The sequence below is a fragment of the Crocodylus siamensis genome, chromosome 1 (assembly GCF_052110815.1).
Source record: "Crocodylus siamensis isolate JL-2025a chromosome 1, ASM5211081v1, whole genome shotgun sequence".
Lineage (NCBI taxonomy): Eukaryota > Metazoa > Chordata > Crocodylia > Crocodylidae > Crocodylus > Crocodylus siamensis.
The window spans coordinates 232122145-232145012 of record NC_143395.1 but is presented as its reverse complement, the minus strand read 5'-3'; the positions used below and the strand labels follow the sequence as shown (position 1 = coordinate 232145012).

General features: G+C 42.6%; 1 protein-coding gene across 1 annotated transcript in view; it reads right to left on the bottom strand.

Annotated features, from left to right (window-relative positions):
* Window positions 1–22868, bottom strand: part of EPHA6 (EPH receptor A6) — a 973304-nt gene that overhangs the window by 230343 nt on the left and 720093 nt on the right. The window contains exon 9 of the mRNA XM_090058840.1: window positions 6392–6500. Coding sequence (XP_089914966.1) covers window positions 6392–6500 — 109 coding nt within the window. The remainder of the gene's footprint in view (window positions 1–6391; window positions 6501–22868) is intronic.

Below are 22868 nucleotides of genomic sequence, written 5' to 3'. Positions count from 1 at the left end.
GGACTGTGTTCCCAGAAGCCTAGAGCCAAAGAAACTAATTCAGCTGATGTTTCTCAACTAGGTAATGCAACAGCTTTGTTATAGCATGGACACTGCCACCACCGCTGCTGCAATTGGGTGAAACTGCCACTTACACTTTGTGCAGAGCCAGACCAGGAAAGGCTGTGGGTTATCTGATAAAACTAAGGCAGGCAGGAGTGCCCAGTTTGCCACATCCCTCCCTGGTTCAACCCTGAATACTCATGTTGCAAACCCTGGTTGAGACCTACTGAGGTAAATGGAGGCACTACAATGTGTTTCCCAGCAGATGTGCCATTACAAACAAAAAAGTTATGGAGGACTGTCCTGAATCTTAAAAGGCTGAGAACCTCTACTCTGAATTTTGCCCATCTCCCCAGCAGGCAAAGAGTATGCAGGGCCTTAGGTCTGAGCAAGTACAGAAGCATCTGCCAGCAAGGGGAGCTTGTATGAGTTATAACAACAAATTTTACAGTTTTGGCATATTTTCAGTATTGGTAGCTGCAAGATTAGAGAAATTAATTTTCGGTTTATGATCAAAATAAATTATAATAGAATTTAATGATGAATTTCCTGCAATTTACACAGCCATCCCCTATGACTTTTTTCTAGTTTTACGTCATTAAAGCTTTCATTTCTATATCTGAAATATGATAGAACTGCTTCCTGTTTGCTCTTAGTGGATAATCATTCATTGAAGTACACAGTTAGGTGCTTATCTCGCCCTGTCTCTCTGATATGAATAGACTCATCAGCAGCCTTGTGATTTGACAGTTCATCAAATTGCTAATTCTAAACAGTGAAGCAGAGCACATCTGTATGGTACCAATCCAATCTCTTACGCTGAAATTTGCCTCAAATCCTATAGTAAATTGAGTATTTATTCAAAATGTTCTCACTCTGTCTTCAGAGAATAATTTCCAAAGAATATTCTCTTATCACTGCATTTAAGCAATACTTCAAAATGAATTCATATCTTATGTAATTGAAATACTGCCATTCAGTATGATGCTAGAAAACAAAAAGAACCTCTGATGTTCTTAACATTAGCAAATGGAAAAATGAAAGCAGAAAGGATTGAGGAATATTCATTTCAATACACAGCTTATCCCACTACTTATTTCCTTTCAAGAGAAGCCTTCAAATTATATTTCAGGAATTCCAATTGCTGGTTCTACACAATCATTTATTTCAGAAGCTTGTCTTTGGTTGAATACACCCTTATGCCCCTGAAACAGTCTAATGTTTTCAGTGTTTACAGTGGTAGCTGCTCGTAAAGATATTTGCCTACACTCCAAGAATTTAATTTGTCACAAGTAGGTTTTGAAGTTAACTTCTCCCATTTATCTTAATTGAATGTTAACACTGATGGTTCTATTGTTTTACTCTGTCACAAGTGAACAGTACATTAATTTCCATAATGATAGAGATTGTAATTCTTGCTTATAGCAATCAAATGATTTATTGAGACTTTGAGAGTAGTAATTCAAGTCCACAAAGACAGACCTTAACTTTCTTTTTAGTTTCCCTAGTTAGGGACAATAACATGACATAGAATTAGATAAAACCCTTAGCCCTATGGAAAAGATATAGTACTATCTACAAATGATCTGCACTGACCATTACAGCTTTCTCCACTCCAATAAGAACTGGAAGCAAAAGTCTCATTCCTGTTGTCATAGTTAGAAATCCAGGTGATTTGCCATCCACATGGTTTTCCAAGTCCTGCATTCAGTCATGGGTATATTTCTTATACCTTCATTTAAATGATCAGTAACTAGAGAGCTTATATATATCCTCTAGGCCAGGCTAATTCATTGTGGGCAGACTTTTTTGGAATGTTGCTCTGTGGAGGTCTTAAGAACATACCAGCAATTCCCCTGTACATCCAACCTCCCAGTTATGTGCTATAGGAACCTGATTGGGTCTTTTCAAATTATTTTTTGCATCCCTCTACTGAGCCCCTTTAGCATTTTTTCTTTTCCTTTCTTTCAGTGAATCTATGCACCAGTTCTTGACACACTATAGAGATGAGCTGTCACGTGTTGTATCAGTAGTGAAATTAAATTGTTTCCTTACTTAATTACTGTGTAAGCTCCTCCTCAAAAGGAGTAAGTTTGAGGGTTATTTCCTCACTGTACAGCCACACTCTCTCTCCCTCTCCAGATGGGTTCACAATTCTTTTTTTCCATGGTATCCTGTGCCCGATACACTTGTTTCAATCTCAAATATTATTTAATTTTCTCAAATGCTGTCACAGGTCACAGATAGAAGGTTGCATTGCATCCCCCACCCATGAATTTGAAAACAGCCTTGCAAGTTCTTGCTGCCTAAGCATAATGTCAAAGGGAACATGGATTTTCAGCGTCTACAAATAATTTCTAAGGAGAGAAAAGGATAGATTAGTGTTATATGCAAAGATTACAAAGATATGTCTTTCTTTTCCAGTCTTGTTGACCTTCACTAAGTACGACACTAAACATGGAATCAGTGGTGTTATTTCTGTATTCACAGAGTGAACTGTACTGGTCCCTATCTTGATTATCTGGAGTTGTTGGCAAAAATCAGATAACTGTGATTCAAATTCCTTTCTTTGATCCCTGCAGGTGCATCTTGGTGGGTTGAAGTGCAACACTGCATGTTCAATCAGTGCATGTGTAGCTCTCTCTGTCCTTTTAACATTTAGTGGCTGTGATTTGATATACTTTGAAAAAGTGTCATCCTACCAGCAAGTGACAATTTCTAGCTGGTGTTTCTGGTAATATTTCTTTCAAATATATCTGTGTCCAGGATGTAGAAAGTTAAGAAATTTCCCCCAAAGACGTTTGGCTTCCTTTTGTTGGCATTCTTCTTGCATGACAAATAAGACAAAAAAGTACCTGGTATATATCATCTGCAACCATGACCAGTCAAAAAAATCTACCAAATACTTAGCAAAATGTCTTTTCATAACCCAAGTAGCCTCCTGCTTCATTATCATGCTGCTGATTTAGTAGTGTTTTATGAAAGCTTGCTGCCAAAACAGGTCTGTTACCTTTATATATGTGCAAACTTGTAACCAGATGATCAGCGAGTAATGGTTCTTGATTGCCATAAAAACTCCCTAATGAGAGTCTCCTTTAGCAGATCCATTGGCACACAAAAAGTAACTCAGGGTTCTTAGACTGGTCCTGCCTGATGTCACAAGCTCAGTCTCTTTCTAGCGCTTTTACTCTACTGAAAACCTCTGCAGGCATATTTTGCCTTTCAGATATACGGTGAAGTGTGAAGGTTTATTTGGGCTGTTTTTTCAATTCTGCTAGACAGGTATCCTTCTGTGTTGTACTCATAAGAAGCCTCTGCAGGACACTTAATTGTAAAAACAACCCAGTGGAGACATGAGGACACATTTTGACTCCAGGTGACTTAGTCTACAGACCATTCAAGATCCCTTACAAGCTAATAAGGGACAATACACAATTCACATCACACATTCTATACCTAGTGCATGCAGATAACAGGCCTTTGGGGCCTTCATAATAGCCAGACACTAGTTATGTAGCCATATACTTGGTTTTCCTCATGTATTTTGTGACCTCCCAAACCCATCTGCTCATGCTGTGCTTGTTCAAATGCAAAGCCAACAACAGCCACAATGGGTAGACCCAGGAATTTAGGCACAACATGTTTTATAAGTCTTTGTCTCAGTGACTCAAATACATTTTGATGTTACCTTCAGCCTAGATACAGGTTTTTTTGCCCTTTAAATTTTTGTACCAGTCTCCTGTAGAAGCCATAGAGACCTACAAACTTCTGTACAAAGATTTGTAGAGACTTTACAGTCCTTACTGTCTATCTTCATGGCCTGTATGTCCTAACAAGATGCTGCCTCCTTAAAAAGTTCTAGAGTCCTTTCCGCAACTACAAAATGTTTATTGGAAATAAAGAAATCAGTTATGTGAAGATGCTTTTAAATTCTTGAAACTTGGGTTAGATATTTATTGCCCTCTAAAATGTCCTTGGTGCATTTAAGTGTCCAAAAGACATTCTACAGAATTGAAACAATCTATAGAATGTCACAAAGGCAGTTTTCCCTTTATCCTCAGGTATCATTTTTATCTAATAGTATCCAGATACCAAAAAATATATATTAGAAAGCTTTGTTCCTGACACTTTATCCACAGTGTCTGTCACATGAGGAAATGAGCAGCTATCTTGAACAGTGTGTGGATTAAGACTTCTGGAATCAACACTTATTCTCAGGTCTCCACTGTGTTTTTTACAATAATAACTGAGGATGCCAAAAGATTATCCTCCAACATGCAGGTTTGCTTCTCTTACACCACTGCCTAACATGCCATGGGAATCCGATGTTGGGTTCTACAACACAGAAACATTCCCTGGTTTCAGTATGATCTGTTGTGACCCCTAATCCTAATTTTCCCAAGATCATCATTATTTTTGAATAAGACACTAGCAAACATAGTAGCAGTGATTAGTTCCTCTTTTTGGCTTCTATAAATAATTTTGTCAACACCCTAGCTTTATTACTGTGTTGTTTTACAGCTCTTTCAATCTGCCTGTGAAAGGCTTTGAAACACCAGCTACATTGGACACTGCCTTCTCCCCTAGCTGCACCTCTTTGTTACATTCATTGCTACTACCCAGAACTTGCTCTTTGGTTCAGTTTGAAACAGAGTTACGCTAAATAGCCATCCTGACAGGATATTTCTCAATTCAAACACTCCTTGTAGGCTCGCTGTATCAGTCCTTTATCTATAGAGGTGTTATTGCATCATGACCTGGTTTCAACACAGCTTGTTTTGAACTGCTGCAGGAAGGAATTGATTTCTGTCAGCCATAAGGCACTAAGAATTTCTCCTTAGGGTGCAACTTCCTTCTATCCACATCCAGCAGAAGTATCTGGGTATTAGTAAGGACCAAGTCTGTTACATTAACAGTACAGAAGTCACGTCATACCCATCCATCTGGTATAATCTGGTCCACAGTTATATCCAATATGTGAGTTTCCTTCACCAGCAAATTATGAATTTCCCTGTTGAAGTATTTATGAATTTAATTTTCACATAGGATTTTCTCAGGTTTTTCCACAGGACTGCCTTTTCTATAGGACCCTCTATGAACTACTTATCCACAAACTAGCAAACTTAACAGTTTCTGCTTCAAGTGAATCACCTCCCAACCAGGGTAGCACAAATACAGCCCTACCAAACAGGCTACTCTGTTCATAAAAGTACCTTATTTACTTGATTCCAAGAGGAGGTTTTTTTCCTCCCCTTTAACTTGGGTGAACCCCCCACCCCTCATTTTGCATTTGACTACAAGCTGAGGGGAGAAGGAGGGGAAACAAACAAAACAAATCCATCTCTGTATTATAAAGAAGGAAATGGTATGAGAGAATCATAGTAATATGAGAATTGGGTAAGTCCTTATAGATCATCTAGTGAATCCTCCTGCCAACATAGCAATGTTCTCTTCAGCAAATTTAGTATGGCTATGTTCCCTTTCATTTTAAAAATCCCAAGCAAACAAAGCTCTCACCATTTCCCTTGGGGAGTCTATTCTATAGCCTAATAGATATCACTGCCTGAAGATTTTTCCAAATGTTTTTATACTCTGTTTAATTTCATATTATTCTTAAATTACATGGCCTTAACCATGCTCTCAATCTCATGTTTAGGAAGGCCCGGATTCTATCACTAAACCGAAATTAATAGATAAGGGAGAAAACAACCAAACTTTGCACATGAGAAAAGATTTCAATCTGCACCATTTCTGTTCATATATTCAATCTCTGTATTTGCTGCTTTGCGGGTATTACTTTTTCAAAATTTTATACAGATGAAAATAAATCAAAATAAGTCACTAAAATGGCTGCATATAGCAAGACAGATTGCCTACCCCGTGCATTCAAAAAATAGGAGTCAGCTGCCACTTGCACAAATTGTGTGATTTGCTTAAAACCATGAGATTTAAAATGTAGAATATATTATGGGTTATTTTAATTTTCTTCTTATTCTGAGTTATTAAGGAGCAGCTGGGTTATGTTTTCAAGTTTTTTTCTCTGCAACCAGGAAGGTGAGAGATTTACTTAAAATAAAAAAAAATCCAGCAATGAAAGCTTAGCTTTTTTACAGAATCAAGGGCCTCCATGGGATGAAGCTATAAGCAAAACTCCAAATACCATGGGACTCACAATAGCATTGTGAGAGTTGATGATACTGAATAAAGATGACATTTATAACACTACAGCTGTTCTTCACAAAGTCCTATTACTACTCAAACCATGCATTAATTGTACTAATAATGAATATGAAACCTCTCTTTGGGATGAATCACCTTGGGTAAATTAGTATAGCAAAATTTTAATTACCTCCCAGTGATTAGGAAGAACAGAGTGAGGATGACCAGGAGAGTGAATCCACCAACAGCAGCAGTGGCAATTACAAGAATCTGCCCCTGCTCCGCAGCTATATCAGAAGCTGAAACAGAAACACAAAGAAAAGGGGTTAAAGTTTCAACATCTGGGATTCATAAAGAATGGATAATAATGCCTTACCAGTGGAATATCCCAAATATTTTATGAGCACTGGAATTTCTGCAGTGATTAGTGGGGGGAGTCAGTGGAATTTGCCTGGGAAGTGATGGGGTATAAGGTTCTTTGTGAAATTATTTCCTTGCTCCACTGCTGATGGAGGGTAGATGGTTTTGACAATTGGGGAAGTAAAGTAGCAGCTGGTGTTAGTTCATGTATGGTAAACCCACTGTCCTGCTTTTTACTCTGCCTTGAACCTTCTGACCTTGCTTGCCAAAGCTTACAAATTACACAGTTAAAATGGCTGGTATTTCTAGGCCCTAGAATTCTCTGCTCATAAATAGTGTAAAATTGTAGCTTAATATATATTCAAAATAGAGCTGGATTTTCAGATTAACACTGTACATACTTTTAGGACATGTAATCATTGACCTAAATAGCGTGTACACCACATGTACAGCCTCATGGGGGGTGCACACACAGATACAGACACATATGAGCAGCTGTAGCCTGCACGCAGCCAGGAACACAGCCTGGCATGTAGAGCAGAGCCCTGCAGGTAAGTCTGTGGAGAGAAGGAGCATGGGGGAAGGAAAAAGCATGGGGGTGGAGCAGATCGAGGCTCCCATGGTGAGGGATGGAGTGGGGCAGGGGCAGGGGCTGGGGCTGGGGTGAATGGAGCCCTGGGGTCAGGACAGGTCCAGGGATAGGATGGAGCTGTGGGAGGCTTGTCCAGGGGTATGGAGGTGGTGTGGCTCCCCATCACCATGCTCACCCCCATAAGAGGCATGGGGGGCCCCATGTCCCCCAGATTTGTGTATAGAGCCTGGAGGAGGCATGGGGAACACATGCCCCCTGGATCTATGCGTGGGGTGGAGGCAGGCTTCCTGTTGTGTGCTGGGGCTCTGCGTCCTGTTTCCTTTGCCCTAGGAGCTGAGTGATGCCATGTTGTGCTTCCCATGGCTGGGTGGGCAGGGGACATGCAGCATGGCCAACGTGCAGCTCCTGGGGCAAAGGCAGCATGGCACAGAGCCCTCACCTGTAGTGGGCAGCCCATCTCTACCTCATGCACAAATATGGGGGGCACATGCCCCCCATGCATTCTCCGGGGGTGAATGCAGTGGCAGGCAACTGTGTCCCCCTCCCCCCTGAGTCCCTGGATGAGCTGTCTGTGGCCCTATCCCATGACCCACCTTGGCCCCGGGGCCCCATTCACTCCATCCCCTGCTGCTGTCCCACTCCCTCCCTCACCATGGAGGCCTCAATCTGACCCCCCTTCCCTCCCCCATGACCCTTCTCTCCATAGGCTTACCTGTTGGGCACTGTGTGTTTGTGTGTCTGCCCCTCACTGCCAAGCCACAGCACCCCCAGCCCTGCTGCTACCCATCACTCCTGACCTACAGTACGCTGCATCCTCCCAGGACATGTGGGGGCTCCCCTCCCTGGGCTGAAAAGCCCCCCCCCCAACACACACCCCCAGAGTCCCCCACACTTTCACAAATTCCCCCCCACCAACACACCCCACACCTGTCCCTAACCATACAAAATACCTGCCTAATTTTGCGGTTTTTCTGCACATCATCCACACCTGCTGCCTAGGAAATGACCTGCTCGGCAGCACGGAAGCAGAAAGGTATTTTGGAGTCCTAGTGGACTCCAAGATGAACGTGAGTTGTCAGCGTGACAGAAATCAGCAAAGCTAATGGCACTTTATCGTGCATCAGCAGATGCATGACAAACGGAACCAAGGAGGTGATACTTCCCCTCTATTGGGTACTGGTCAGACTGCAGTTGGAATATTGCGTCCAGTTTTGGGCACCACACTTTAAGAGGGATGTGGATAACCTGGAGAGGGTCCAGGGAAGGGCCACTCATATGGTTAAGGACTTGCAGGAGAGATTAGGGCACCTGGACCTCTTCAGCCTCCACAAGAGAAGGTTGAGAGGCGACCTTGTGGCTGCCTATAAATTCATCATAGGAGTGCAGAAGGGAATTGGTGAGGCTCTACTCACCAAGGTGCCCCTGGAGGTTACAAGAAATAATGGCCATAAGCTAGCAGAGAGCAGATTTAGGCTGGACATTAAGAAGAACTTCTTCACAGTTAGAGTGGTCAAAATTTGGACTGGGCTCCCAAGGGAGGTGGAGCTCTCCCCTATCCTGGGGTTCTTCAAGAGGAGGTTAGATAGGCATCTGGTTGGGGTCATCTGAACCCAGCACTCTTTCCTGCCTATGCAGGGGGTCGGACTTGATGATCTATTGAAGTCTCTTCCGACCCTAATATCTATGAATCATTTTGAGTTTTCAGCTGTGCAATTAAAATTGCAATTAATTGCAACTAATATTTTTAATTGCCCAACTAATCTTGATCAAATTTTTCAATAGTTTGAGAGGAATAAATAAATAAATATAGTTGGGCAGGTTCTACACCTAGTAGTAGGCATGTGCTATTGGATCATAGGAAAGAAGGGCTGGAAGGGAACTCACAAGGTCATATTGTCCAGCCTCCTGCTCAAGGCAGGATTGTCTCTAACTAAGCCACCTGAGTCAAGAATCTGTGTAACCATCTCTAGAAAACTTGTAAGGATGGAGATCCCACAATTTCACTAGGTAGCCTGTTCCAACAATTGACCACTTGCAGAGTCACAAAATTTCCCCAAAAATCCAACCTAAGTTTTCTCTACTGCAGCTTGCATCTGTTGCTTCTAGCCCTGCCCCTTAAGGCCACAGAGAAAAGCCCATTTCCATCTACTCTATCATCATCTTTAAGTTATTTAAAGACTAGTATCTAATTGTCCCTCAGATTTTTCCTCTGTGGACCCTAGTTTTTTCAGCCTTTCCATAAGTCATGCTTTCTGGGCCTGTAATGCCTCTAAAGTAAGTTGTACAAAACTATGGTGTGAACACCCAGCCTTTGATTTAAAAGATCCCCTCTATGGTGGTAAAATAAGACATTGTAAAAAACATGAATGCTTTATATTCTTCCCAAAAACAAACAAACAAACAAACTCATGAGCCAGAAGTAGAATATAAATATTTTGGCAAACCAATGCTTTTCAGGATGTTTTAAAACACATATATTTAAGAACATAAATAGTCTGTAGTCTATATATGTAGGCTATATGATTCACCGTTACTGCTTCTGTTGAAATAGAGCTTGTAGTTTGGAGATGCTCCCTTACTTAGACTTTAGAGCTTGGGAATTAGGCGATGGTCCCACAGTTAAGCTAGTTAGTTCAGGACTTCTTACATCCTAGACTGTAAGTGACACAAATGTAAATTGCCTTAGTGAAACAGTCACACCTTAAGGTGAAAAACTATCTTTGATTGTTCTTTATCTGCACAGCTATGACTTGCTACTAGAGGCTTGGTAAGCAGGGGCAGGATTGGAGCCCATGTAAAAATTTCTTAGGCAGCTCTAGTTCAGTCAAAAATCCAGACGGGGTGGTGCAGGAGGTGAGCACCAGAGAAAAAAGGATTGGGCTCCTAGAAGTTCAGGCAGTGCCCAGCTGGCTGGCAGCCTGGGCGGGCTTGTCATGGGGTGGCAAGCTTGGGAGAAGAAAAAGGATTGGGTAGGTGAGGATTGGGTTTGAGCTTCAAGTAGCCTGATCCTTTTTTTTCTCCATAAATAGTCTGTAGTCTATATATGCTCTAAACAGTCATCTTATTGACTCCAAACATTTATCTGGTGTATTTCAGAGAGTCTTAAAACAAAACTATGACTTAGTGGGGCTGACGGAAACCTGGTGGGATTCATCCCATGACTGGGCGGTACATATCGAGGGCTATAGATTGTACAGAAAGGACAGGGTGGGGAAAAAGGGGGGAGGGATTGCGCTCTATGTTAAGGAGCAATATACATCAACCCTCATCAAGACAGAATCAAAGGATGAGGAAGTAGAAGGACTGTGGGTTAGGCTAAATGGGGGGCATGGAGAAAAGGATTTGGTGGTAGGGGTCTGCTACAGACCCCCACATCAAGGGGAAGAAATAGATTTGGGGCTCCTGAGGCAACTCTCGGAGACCATAAAAGCTAAAGAGGCGGTGGTCATGGGGGACCTAAACTACCCGGACATCTGTTGGGAGACACAGACAGCAAAGTCCCACCGCTCACGCAGGTTTCTAACCTGTGTACAGGACCTCCACCTGACGCAGGAGGTACATGGTCCCACTAGGGGGAATGCCTTACTGGATCTGGTATTGGCAACGGGGGATGACATAGTAGGGGACCTACAGATCGGTAGCCATCTGGGGGACAGTGATCACCTAAAAATACAATTCAACATAAGGCGTCGAGTGGGTAAGGTAACTAGTAGGGTGAACGTGCTGGACTTTAGGAAAGCTGATTTCAGTGAACTCAGGCGATTGGTGAAGGACGCACTACAGAGTAGTAGTTTTGAAATGATGGGAGCCCAAGAAGGGTGGCTGTGCCTTAAGGAAACTATCCTTCGAGCACAAAGCGAGACGATCCCCGTGAGAGGTAAAAGAGGGAAAGGGGCCAGGAGGCTTCCCTGCCTGACCAGAGAAATCCAGGGCAGACTAAGGGCCAAAAGGGGAGCACATAAAAAGTGGAAACAGGGAGAGATCACCAAAGAGGAATATACCTCTTCTGCTCATGCTTGTAGGGAGGCAGTTAGACAGGCCAAAGCTACCATGGAGCTGAGGATGGCAACCCAAGTAAAAGACAATAAGAAATTGTTTTTTAGATATATAGGGAGTAAAAGGAAGGCCCAGGGAGGAATAGGACCTCTGTTAAATGGGCAGAAACAATTGGTGACGGACAGAGGGGACAAGGCTGAACTCCTCAATGAGTTCTTCGCCTCAGTGTTCCTAAGCGAGAGGCATGACAAGTCTCTCACTGGGAGTGTAGGGAGGCAGCAGCAAGGCACCAGACTTCCATGCGTGGACCCTGAGGTGGTGCAGGGTCACTTGGAAGAACTGGTTGCCTTTAAGTCGGCAGGCCCGGATGAGCTCCATCCGAGGGTACTGAAGGCACTGGCCGACATCATTGCAGAGCCACTGGCGGGAATATTTGAACGCTCGTGGCGCACGGGTCAAGTCCCGGAGGACTGGAAAAGGGCCAGTGTGGTTCCCATTTTCAAGAAGGGGAGGAAGGAGGACCCAGGCAATTATAGGCCAGTTAGTCTCACCTCCATCCTTGGCAAAGTCTTTGAAAAAATTATCAAGGCTCACATTTGTGAGAGCCCGGCAGGGCAAGTTATGCTGAGGGGAAACCAGCATGGGTTCGTGGCAGGCAGATCGTGCCTGACCAATCTAGTCTCTTTTTATGACCAGGTTACAAAACGCCTCGATGCAGGAGGAGGGGTGGATGTCGTATACTTGGACTTCAGGAAGGCCTTTGATACGGTATCCCACCCCATACTGGTGAACAAGTTAAGGGGCTGTGACTTGGATGACTGCACAGTCCGGTGGGTGGAGAATTGGCTGGAGGGTCGCACCCAGAGAGTCGTGGTGGATGGGTCAGTTTCGACCTGGAGGGGTGTGGGCAGTGGGGTCCCGCAGGGCTCGGTCCTTGGACCGATACTCTTTAATGTCTTCATCAGCGACTTGGATGAGGGAGTGAAATGTACTCTGTCCAAGTTTGCAGATGACACTAAGCTATGGGGCGAAGTGGACACACCGGAGGGCAGGGAGCAGCTGCAAGCAGACCTGGACAGGTTAGATAAGTGGGCAGAAAACAACAGAATGCAGTTCAACAAGGAGAAATGCAAAGTGCTGCATCTAGGGAGGAAAAATGTCCAGCATACCTACAGCCTAGGAAATGACCTGCTGGGTGGCACGGAAGTGGAAAGGGATCTTGGAGTCCTAGTGGACTCCAAGATGAACATGAGTCGGCAGTGTGACAAAACCATCAGAAAAGCCAATGGCACTTTATCGTGCATCAGCAGATGCATGACAAATAGGTCCAAGGAGGTGATACTTCCCCTCTATCGGGCGCTGGTCAGACTGCAGCTGGAGTACTGCGTGCAATTCTGGGCGCCGCACTTCACGAAGGATGCGGATAATCTGGAGAGGGTCCAGAGAAGGGCCACTCGTATGGTTAAGGGCCTGCAGGCCAAGCCCTACGAGGAGAGATTAGAGAAACTGGACCTTTTCAGCCTCCGCAAGAGAAGGTTGAGAGGCGACCTGGTGGCTGCCTATAAGTTCATCAGGGGGGCACAGAAGGGAATTGGTGAGTATTTATTCACCAAGGCCCCCCTGGGGGTTACAAGAAATAATGGCCACAAGCTAGAAGAGAGCAGATTTAGATTGGATATTAGGAGGAACTTCTTCACAGTTCGAGTGGCCAAGGTCTGGAACGGGCTCCCAAGGGAAGTGGTGCTCTCCCCTACCCTGGGGGTCTTCAAGCGAAGGCTGGATGTGTATCTAGCTGGGGTAATGTAGGCCCAGCACTCTTTCCTGCTTATGCAGGGGGTCGGACTCGATGATCTGTTGAGGTCCCTTCCGACCCTAGCATCTATGAATCTATGAATCTATGAAAACAGTAAACACATATTCTGGGACAAGAGGTTTTTTTCTGGGCCAAAATGATAGCTAGTCATAGCTTTAAATACTGTGACCACTTCACTTGGAAGTGGAGAAAAAGTTCAAGGACTTAACATAACTAGCAATATTGAGCGTAAGTAACAGAATCTTGTGATGGGATGGGGGTAGAAAAATAGCTCCTCTTTCTCCATCTCCCCTTGAGAAGAAGCTCCTAGAAGAACTAAGCATTTCTGAATCTTAGTTTGATGCATATTTTAAGAATAGGATGAGAGAAGGATGGGGGAAAAGGGGGGGAGGTGAAATGCTTATTTCAGAAAGCCTGGCCAAGTAGCCATAATCATTGTGTTAATTACAAAGAGATATTAGGCTACTCAGAATGTGTTCACAACAAACTTAAGACAGAACCATACTGAGATAAAGCTTTTCAATAGCGTGCACAGCCCTTTTGTCCTCTAAAACACCATCTACTAGACTTGAAGTAAACAAGAATCAACCATAAAACTCATATTTTGGTTTAGTTTTTATTATATTTATATTATATTTAATATAAATTATATTATATTTAAAAGAACAAATTCCTCTGAGATAACAATAAAATGGGAACAGGAGTACCAGGTGGAAATCACAGATGGTGCAAAGGCACCAGGTTCCGGCGGGGGAAGGGCAGAGGAGAGCCTTAGAACCCGCCGAGGTGTGAGGACCCCAGACGGCGACCCAGCTAAGAGAGGACAAAGGAGGGGCATGAGGCCCTTCCCTTGGAGAGGCACCAGCGGTAGGATCAGACCTGGAGGAGGAGACGAGTGGAACTTCTCACACAAAGACCAGAAGCCTCTGGGACATCGTTCCCCAACACTTCTGGTAGGATCGGATTGACGTTGACTTATAGAGTGGTCAGGACGTTCCCCAGAGGCACGGGCAAGGGTTTAGGGGTGGAGGAGCCCTCAATTAGCTCAGGGACCGCCATCTAAGTTATAGGGCATCCAGGCACTGCCTGAGTTCTAAGGAGGCTGACCCTTTTTTTCCTCAGGATCTTGCCATCTCTACTGCCAGGAGGAGCAGAGACCTATTCCAGTGGTGGTGGGACATACCATGTCCACTGCGTGCTCCAGGCTGTGGAGCTTGTTTTGCCCAATGTGTCGGGGGTGAGGTGCCATGCCTGGCCTCACTACACCTTGGTGTCCCTGTTCACCCTGATTCAGGAGGGGCCACTGCACCCTGGAATGCTGGAGGACTTTAACTTGGGTGTAACAGCTACAGGGAGTGGCCACACCTTAATGGAACGGGAGCAAAATTAGACAGATTATAGATAATTCTGCCCTGGAGTAGTGTAAGTTTAAGATGAATAATGAGTGCTTTAAACCACTTAAAAAGTGTTAACGTGCGGCCAATCTGTGGATTAAGAGCTCTAGAAGCTGCCTAAATTTACCATGTAAGAAGGCCCTAGAATCAGATAAAGGGTCTGACAAAGTTGCCTACTGTTAGTTCTTCTCATTCATTGTATGCCTGTATTTATTGAACCTGGTAATCACAACATCCAGTAAATTACTTCACAGAAAAGTGGAATAGGTTGGCATCTACATGTGCAGGCATTAAAGTGCATTAATGCTGTGTTTGGACTAACTTGGGACTAAAGTTAGTCCCAAGTCAGTCCACACATACAGTGTTACTGTGTAGTGTGAACGTGTCTATTGATTGTCTGGCCGTGTTACTCAAAGGTCCATTCTTTTCATAACCAGTCCCCCTTCTTTCTCAGTCTGCACGCGCCAAGATCACCCGCCACGACTTTGATGTTTTCCACGGTTCAGTGGAATTTTGTACAGCGCGTACAAAATTGTCCAAAATTGGGACTGGTGGTCCCTGAGCTAATTGAGGGCTCCTCCACCCCTAAACCCTTGCCCGTGCCTCTGGGGAATGTCCTGACCACTCTATAAGTCAACGTCAATCCGATCCTACCAGAAGTGTTAGGGAACGATGTCCCAGAGGCTTCTGGTCTTTGTGTGAGAAGTTCCACTTGTCTCCTCCTCCAGGTCTGATCCTACCGCTGGTGCTTCTCCAAGGGAAGGGCCTCATGCCCCTCCTTTGTCCTCTCTTAGCTGGGTCGCCGTCTGGGGTCCTCATACCTCGGCGGGTTCTAAGGCTCTCCTCTGCCCTTCCCCCACCGGAACCTGGTGCCCTTGCACCCCCTCAACAACCGACTCTCCGCCGAACCCCAGCTTCTCTGCGGATCGCCCCGGGGGTACCTTACCGCTGCTCCAGAACATCCGGGTTCCGTGTTGGGCGGCATGCATCCGCCCCTCCGCTCTCCTGCCGGCAGCCAGCGTCCGTCCCGGTACTTCCGGTCCTGCAGCTCTCTCTCCCAGGTTTGACTCTGGCCCGTCCTTTAAGCGGGCCGTGCCGTCCGGCGACCTATGGCAGGTGAGTGTTCGCTCCGCCCCCTGGCTCTGGGGTAAAGGGGCTTCCTGGAGTCTCCCAGTCCGGGCAACTCCCGGACATGTAGTAAGACATCCACACGTGTTACTGCACAGTAACTAACTGGATATAAATTAGATGCCTGCATGATGCAGGTATCAAATTTACACTCAAGTCTGCATAAATCACCATATTTACTGCGCAGTATGGGCATTCACATGTAGACGCACACCCATGCTGGGCAGCAATTTTGGTTACTGCGTAGAAAATGCACACGTGTCAAGTTTGACCACCAAGTACATATATTTATATTGCCTCTATGAGTCTGATCCTTTGATTATTATTAATATTAATATTAAACATTATACTGTTAGCAGTGACAGAGAGGACAACCAGGTCTGTATACTTGTATAAACACTAAACAAGTCTGGCCCCCATACTGCTAGGTGTGGTATAAATGAAAGAAGAATCAGGGTCTATTTTATGTCTTTCTTCCATCCTGTAATCCGGAGGCTCTTTATGCAAACCTAATTTTGTGCAGAAGTTTCACTATCTACTATATTTCCATCTATTTATTTATTTTTATAAATAAAAACACACAATTCTACCCATGCCTTCTGACCCCAGCAGAAATATCTTACTAGGCACTTTGGCTGATTTCAATAATCTCTTCATTTTAGGAAAACCAGCAACCTTGGCTTAATCAAGCAAACAAAATTAAGTTTGTATAATTGGCCATTGTCCAAAAAACACAATATTCAGCTATTTCATAGGCACCAGATGATTCAAACCTACGTATATCACCTAGGATTCTCTGAGGACAAACTTGGTATACTATAGTCTGTTAATACTTTGTGAACCTCATACATGGAACACAGCAGTTTTATGAGGCTTCAGACAATTTTTTACAAATAGAAAGCATTTGGACTCTAAATAACATTTGAGAGTGACTTAGTAATAGTATGAGTGGGTTCTGTAACAGTATTCAAATCAAATAAAACAACAGTAATTTATGCCCAATTTTCAATAAAAACAATTTATTAAATTTCTGGCATTAGGTTTCTGTCTATATAATTTAATGGAGATGTGTGCTGGCAGTAAATTATACTACTACGTTCAGTTTCTGTCGTCATAAACTGTTCAAAGACAAGTTAAATACATACATCTTCCAATAAAAGATGTACTGAAACCTTTTATCAAATACAAACTAAATAGCTAATATCCCAAATAGCAGCTAGTCATATTATGGTAATAATTTTCTGACTTTGCATCACATTATATTCCATACTGTCACATTTACTTGGAAAAATACAATATAACAAAAAGTGATGTGACACAAGTAACAATGCAAATAATAATAATAATCCTAGGCCTTCAATTCAAATGTTAACACCATCTCTGAACTGCCGGGGGCCTTGCTAAACTGCTTCAGAGGTTGTTAAAGCCAGAGACATTTTAAAGTTGTAAAAGGAGAAAGAAATGTTAAATGAGCGTAAATTGCCATTATCTAAAGCAGGGATGAGAAGGACACTCCACAGCTTTCTCAAGATGAATTTAATAGAAAAAAAGACATGATGGAGCAATGAGCTCAGCAGGTGCAGGCAGAAAATGATCCGGTGGTTCAGACAGACTAACTACCTGTTCATGAATATTTTTAATATGCACTCATTGTTAAATGGACAATCTGGAGACCTCTTTCCTGAGAATTAAAGATACAGGTAAAGGATAGAATTTAAGTCAATAACAACTAGCTCCATGCTACAAATGAGGATAAGTATGAAAACCCAGATGAGTAGAAGTCAGGCTTTGTAAAGCATGTCTGTTAATGAAGCTGCTATTTCTTGATTTTTTTGGTTAAAGTGAAGTGAAATATATCATTTCAATAACATGCATTACCTATTTGAGACAATCCAGAATATATGGGAAGATGAACATAACAACTGATTTTGTCTAAACTTTTTTTCTGTCTTCAGTCATTATGATCATTAGCTGAGATTGTACAGCCTTAGAAAAGGATTGTTCTGTTCCACTTCTTTTCTCTACCATAATCACAGATATAGCAAGAGTCCAATATCTTAGGATATTTTTTCAACTAGCCACATCAAAGGGGTTTGAAACCTGTGTTGTCCTTATGACCTTAATTTACTTGTCAGATAAAAGTATCAAATGACAGACAAGTATAATTGAAAAATGTGGATTTGTAAAAAAATGACAGAGAGGTAGGTAAGGCAAAGTGATGGGAATACTTATTTTTGCTTGAAATGATCCTTGTAGAAATCAATAAAAGCATACTGCAATGAACACTACATGTACACATACACACATACAGGGTGAAAACCCCTAGGAAATATAGGTTATGCCTTGGGTGTACAGTAATAAAGCAAATTAAATTTTAAGTACTTTTATTAAATCAGAAGTGTATCTAAGTGTTTTGCAGTCCATAGCAAACTTCAGAATAGATCACCTATTCCTTTTCATTTCCCCCATTTTCTAGTACTTTTTATACATTAGTATTTAGGTATTATGTTTTCTATTAAGTCATAATAGCTTTAAGATGTATGTTTCCCTTACACATGTTCTTCTGTTCCCCCTTACTCTCTTCCAGCTTTTCTCCATCTTCACTTTTTTCAATCAGCTATGAGCCTTGGTCTATGTTCCCTTTTATTTCTCTTCAGATATATTTTTTCATAGTGTATTGCACAAAAACTATATTAAAAAACATTATTAAGGTTGCAAAGTTAAGCACCCAAAAGTTAAGGTAGCCTGTGCAATATTACCTTCCTCCTTTTCTGGGTATGCATTATGGGACCTAATCAAGTTGCAATTTTGTGGATTTCATGGAAATCACAAAAGCAGGCATTGTCCACAAAATTCACAACCCCCCCCCTCAAAAAAACCCAACCAACCAAACAAAATCACTTCCTAAAAATAACAAGCTGGCTTCTCAGTAGGAGCCAGCAGCCTCCCAGAGCACGGGAGAGGGTAGAAGCTGCTGGCTCAAAGGCAAGCAGTCAAGATGGTGGCTATTCCTGCCACTGACTGGCTGAAGGGGCTGCCCATTGCATGGCCTGGCCCCTCTCAGCTAATCAGTGGTGAGGGATGGGGGTGTATGACAGACAGCACTCTTGATCAATCAGTGAAGGGGGTGGGGCCACATGACGGACAGCCTTCTTGACCAATCAGTGGTGAGGGGCAAGGCCATTGCCTGCCCCCCAGCCAGTTAGAGGCATGGGGGATCTCCACCATGATAAGCCTGTGAAAATGGCTGCTGGCCTTGCAATCTGACTGTGAAAACAGCCACCTGCATCCTGAATTGTTGTTAGGTTGCTAATCATGATGCAGTATTTCCTGACATGATCACATACTGTTTTTATACACAACGCCTGCCTCCTTCATAGTGCAGGATGTATAGTGGTAACTAAATGAACAGCTATTCAGTATTTATTTTCTCCCCATTGTTTAATGTGTTAGCATATATCTTATTTACTGCCCACTATTCACATCTTGTGGATGGCAGGTTTACTCATTTGCTCCTGGGCTTTCCCATGGTGCTTAATGCTATAGTATCTGACTACTCCACCGAGAGCTGTTACCCTCCAAATTAGCAGGATACTTTCAGATAAGCCCATTGGGGTTGGGTTTCTGATTTTTCCATCTTTAAAGGAGTAATATAGATTCATCCCTGAGCCATCAAGAGGAGGTCTCTTCCTCCTTAAGCCACTTTCCTCCCATGATCAAGTGATGTATAAGGCTGCTCTAACACCTGAAATGCACAATTTGATCCTTAGGCTTTTGCTTGGGAGAAGCTGTATGTGGCCTAAGTTTTGCTCTAGTTGAGCTAACTTCTGGCATTGTACTGTTTTGTCTGTTGGTGCATTTTGTGCCCTCTGGTCATCTGCCTAGGTAGTGCAGTTTGACATACAAAATAAATTATAAAAACTGAATTGTGTTGGGCTACAATAATGGCTTAGGGAAGGGAAGTTTCTTTCCTCACCCCAGCAGACAGCCCTGGGTATCATTCCCCTTGTGACATACCACAGCTGAAAACTATGGGCACTTTTACACATGCTCCAGGGGGAGGGAAGCAGCTGCGAGAGCTCCAGGATAGTGCCTACAGTTGGAAGCACAGACACTTCTGTTGCAATAGAAACTGTGACTTGTTCTTGTACTTCCTCAAATACTGAACTTAAAAATAAAATCAGTACTTTATTCAACTTGTTAAAAGAAGTGTCCACTCTGCAGTAACACCACCAGTATGACACCTGTTCTTTTCATATTAAATCCTAGCCTGTAATACTCTTCAACAATGGGGAAAGAGACACTGGATGCAATTACTCCGCTGTTGTCTAGTTACTCCATGTGGCTAAAGAGCAAACACTTTGATTATTTTAATGCTTGGTAAAATTTTCAAAAGCTGTTCAATTGCATTTCCAGGAAGCATTTGGGAGCCTAAATTTCCATGAAGTTCATTGGGGCACCTAAGATACTTGTGTGCTTTTGAAAATAGTGCCTGCCATCTGTTTTGTATGTGTGACACAATAGAAGTGAACTGAACCTAAGCTTTAAGAAATGTTAAAGATGCATAGGTTTTTCTTAAAATAGTTGACCATTCAAACATGGGGTGTAGGGGAGGGAGGAGGGGGTCTGGGAACCGTCTTGCCAGCTCAATTATGTCTCTTAACTACATGCTTTAGTTATTTCCACTTGACATCTATCAGCAACGAACCTTCCAGAAGACTGAAAGATAGGGAAGTGACAGAAAGACAGCTAGACAGATAAAAGTGAGCATCTGTAAGATAGGTAAGTGCAAACTGTGGGAACTGGAGCTCTAACAGACAAGAATTGTCTGTCAGCAGTCTAGATGGATTCAAAAGGTATTAAAAATAACACCACTGAAAAACCTCTAAAGAAAGAAAGTGCTACAATATAATCAAATCGCCTTTAATTTTCTAAGAGCTTTCTAGTTCTGAGGCTGCCTTGGACTGATGGATTCTGATTGGGAAGAAGAGGAAATGTATGGGTGCAGCAGTCTTAAAAAGAGTTTACAAGGGAAAAATAATTCAATCAGTGAATTTTTAACCCTACAGTACATAATGGAAAAATTGTATCTAAATGTTACCAAAGTATGGCGGCTTCCTAGCTTTTGGTTGAATGCAGAGCACACACATGGGTTATGAAATATGAACCAACCTCCAGCAGTAAATAAAGGCAGCAAAAAGTCCTTCAGACAGAAGAAAAATACCATAGAGATATTGGGTGGAGTAACTGATAAACAAATAGTAAATGGTATAGAAGGAAAAAACAGGGAAGTCTTTAAGAATATCTGAGAATCAGTGTGGTCCACTCAATCACTTGTAATTGCACAAGGGACCAGTTAAGGAAAATAAGGATATTGCTCAAAAGCTAAATTACATCTTTATTTCAGTCTTCATGGCAGTGTTTGTTGGGGAGACACACTCCCTAGATCAGTTCCTTTCTGGTAGTAAAAATAAGAACATTTTCAGAGATTGAGCTGTCAAAAGACAAGGTGCTTGAGAAACTTGATAATTTAAAAAGCAATAAGTCACTGGGGCCCAGATGGCATACCTGTATGAGTTCTGAAGCAGCTAAAGTGTGAAGTGGGTGAGCTGCTAACGAAAACATATAATCTCTCATTAAAACAATTACTGTTCCAGAGGGTTGGAAGGCAACAGATGTTGCACCTATATTTTAAAAAGGCTCTGGAGCGATGCAGGGAAAGATGGATCAGTCAGCCTTACATCAGTACCTGGCAAACTGGTTGAAACAGCAAGTAAAAAATTGGAAAACGTCTGGAGATCATAACAGCACAGGGTCAAACCAGTACAGTTTCGGTAAAGGAAAAATCATGTCTTACTAATCTCTTAGAATTCCTTGTGTGTCTATAAGTAGGGGGTGGAGAAGTATCTGACTAATTTATTTAGACTTTTAAAACACCTTTGACAAGATCACGCTCGAGAAGAGAAAGAAAATAAAACAGTTGTGAGGTGAAGGACACAGTACTGTCATGGATCCAAAACTGGCTAGGAGACAAAACAAAGAATAGGAAATGTCATCGCTGCAAAAAGTTAACAATAGGCTTCCTCAAGGTCTAGTGGTGCTGCTCCAAATACTTATTAATGGTCTGGAAAAGTGAGTAGTGAGGTAGAAGAATCTGCAGGTGAACACTATTTTGGATAGTCAAGATCAGAAAGAACTATGAGAGATGAAAGATACCTAAACAAACAAAGTGAATGAGCAGCCTTCGTTCTGTTTCACAGCCATCATACCAAAATGATTTTGCAATTGTTGGAACTGCAGATTACAAGCAAGATAGTGGAAATCATAATGAGCCAACTTCACAGATTCCCCACAGAAAGCCCAAGTGACCTGCTCAAGGTCACACAGGATTTAAGTGGCAAAACAAAGAGTGGAAAATGGGCTCCCCAGATGACACCCTCCCTGCCAAAGGGTGATACAATGATAATGAAGTGCTGTGTTGATAAATACAAAGTAAGGCATATAAAAGGAAAAAACTTTAAACTCCCTGTACACTGTATTAGTTTCAAATTAAATACATGAGTGTGGGTGCCTGGATGACACTGTGGACAGCTCAATGAAAGTCTCTGCTCAATGTACGTCTCTAGTCACAGAAAGAAAGAAGGTATTAGGAGGCAGAAGGAATACCTTTATATAAATCAACACTAGAGCCTCATCTGGAATACTGTATGCAATCCTGGCCTACCCATTTCAAAAGGGGCAATTGTTGGGGGAGAGGGTGGTTCAAGGAGGATACTGAGACTCCGCAAGGACCTGGGAAAACTCTTCTGGGAGGAATAACTGAACAAGTGTGACATTGCTTATCTTAGAAATGGGATGACTATGAGGGTACAGTGTAAATTTGTACAATATAGTCAGTGGTCTAGAGAAAGTGGATCTGAAGCTTATTCCCCTGTCTCATAAAACAAGAGCAGGTGCCTTTCATTTAAAAATTAAAAGGTGACAAATTCAAAACCAGTAAGAGGAGATCCTTTCTCAAACCACGTGTAATAAGACTGTAAAACTCACTGGGACAGAAGATTTTGAGGCCAAACATTTTGCCAGATTCAAAAAGTAATTAGACTTTTGGGCTATAAAGAATAGCCAGAGTTATGAGAGATCGCAGTAAATACAATGTTTGAAGGTACATTAAACCTCATGCATTAGTGTTTACGAAAACCTCTCTCTCGATTAGGATGGAAACTGCACCTTCTTCTGAGGCATCTGATGCTGGTCATTGTGGGACACAGGGTGCTGAACTAGAAAGCTCTTGGGTCTGATTCAATACAGCAATTCCCATACTCCTATCACCTATGGTAAAGATTTTTCCTTCAGCTAGAAGCCTCACTTAAACATTGTCATAATT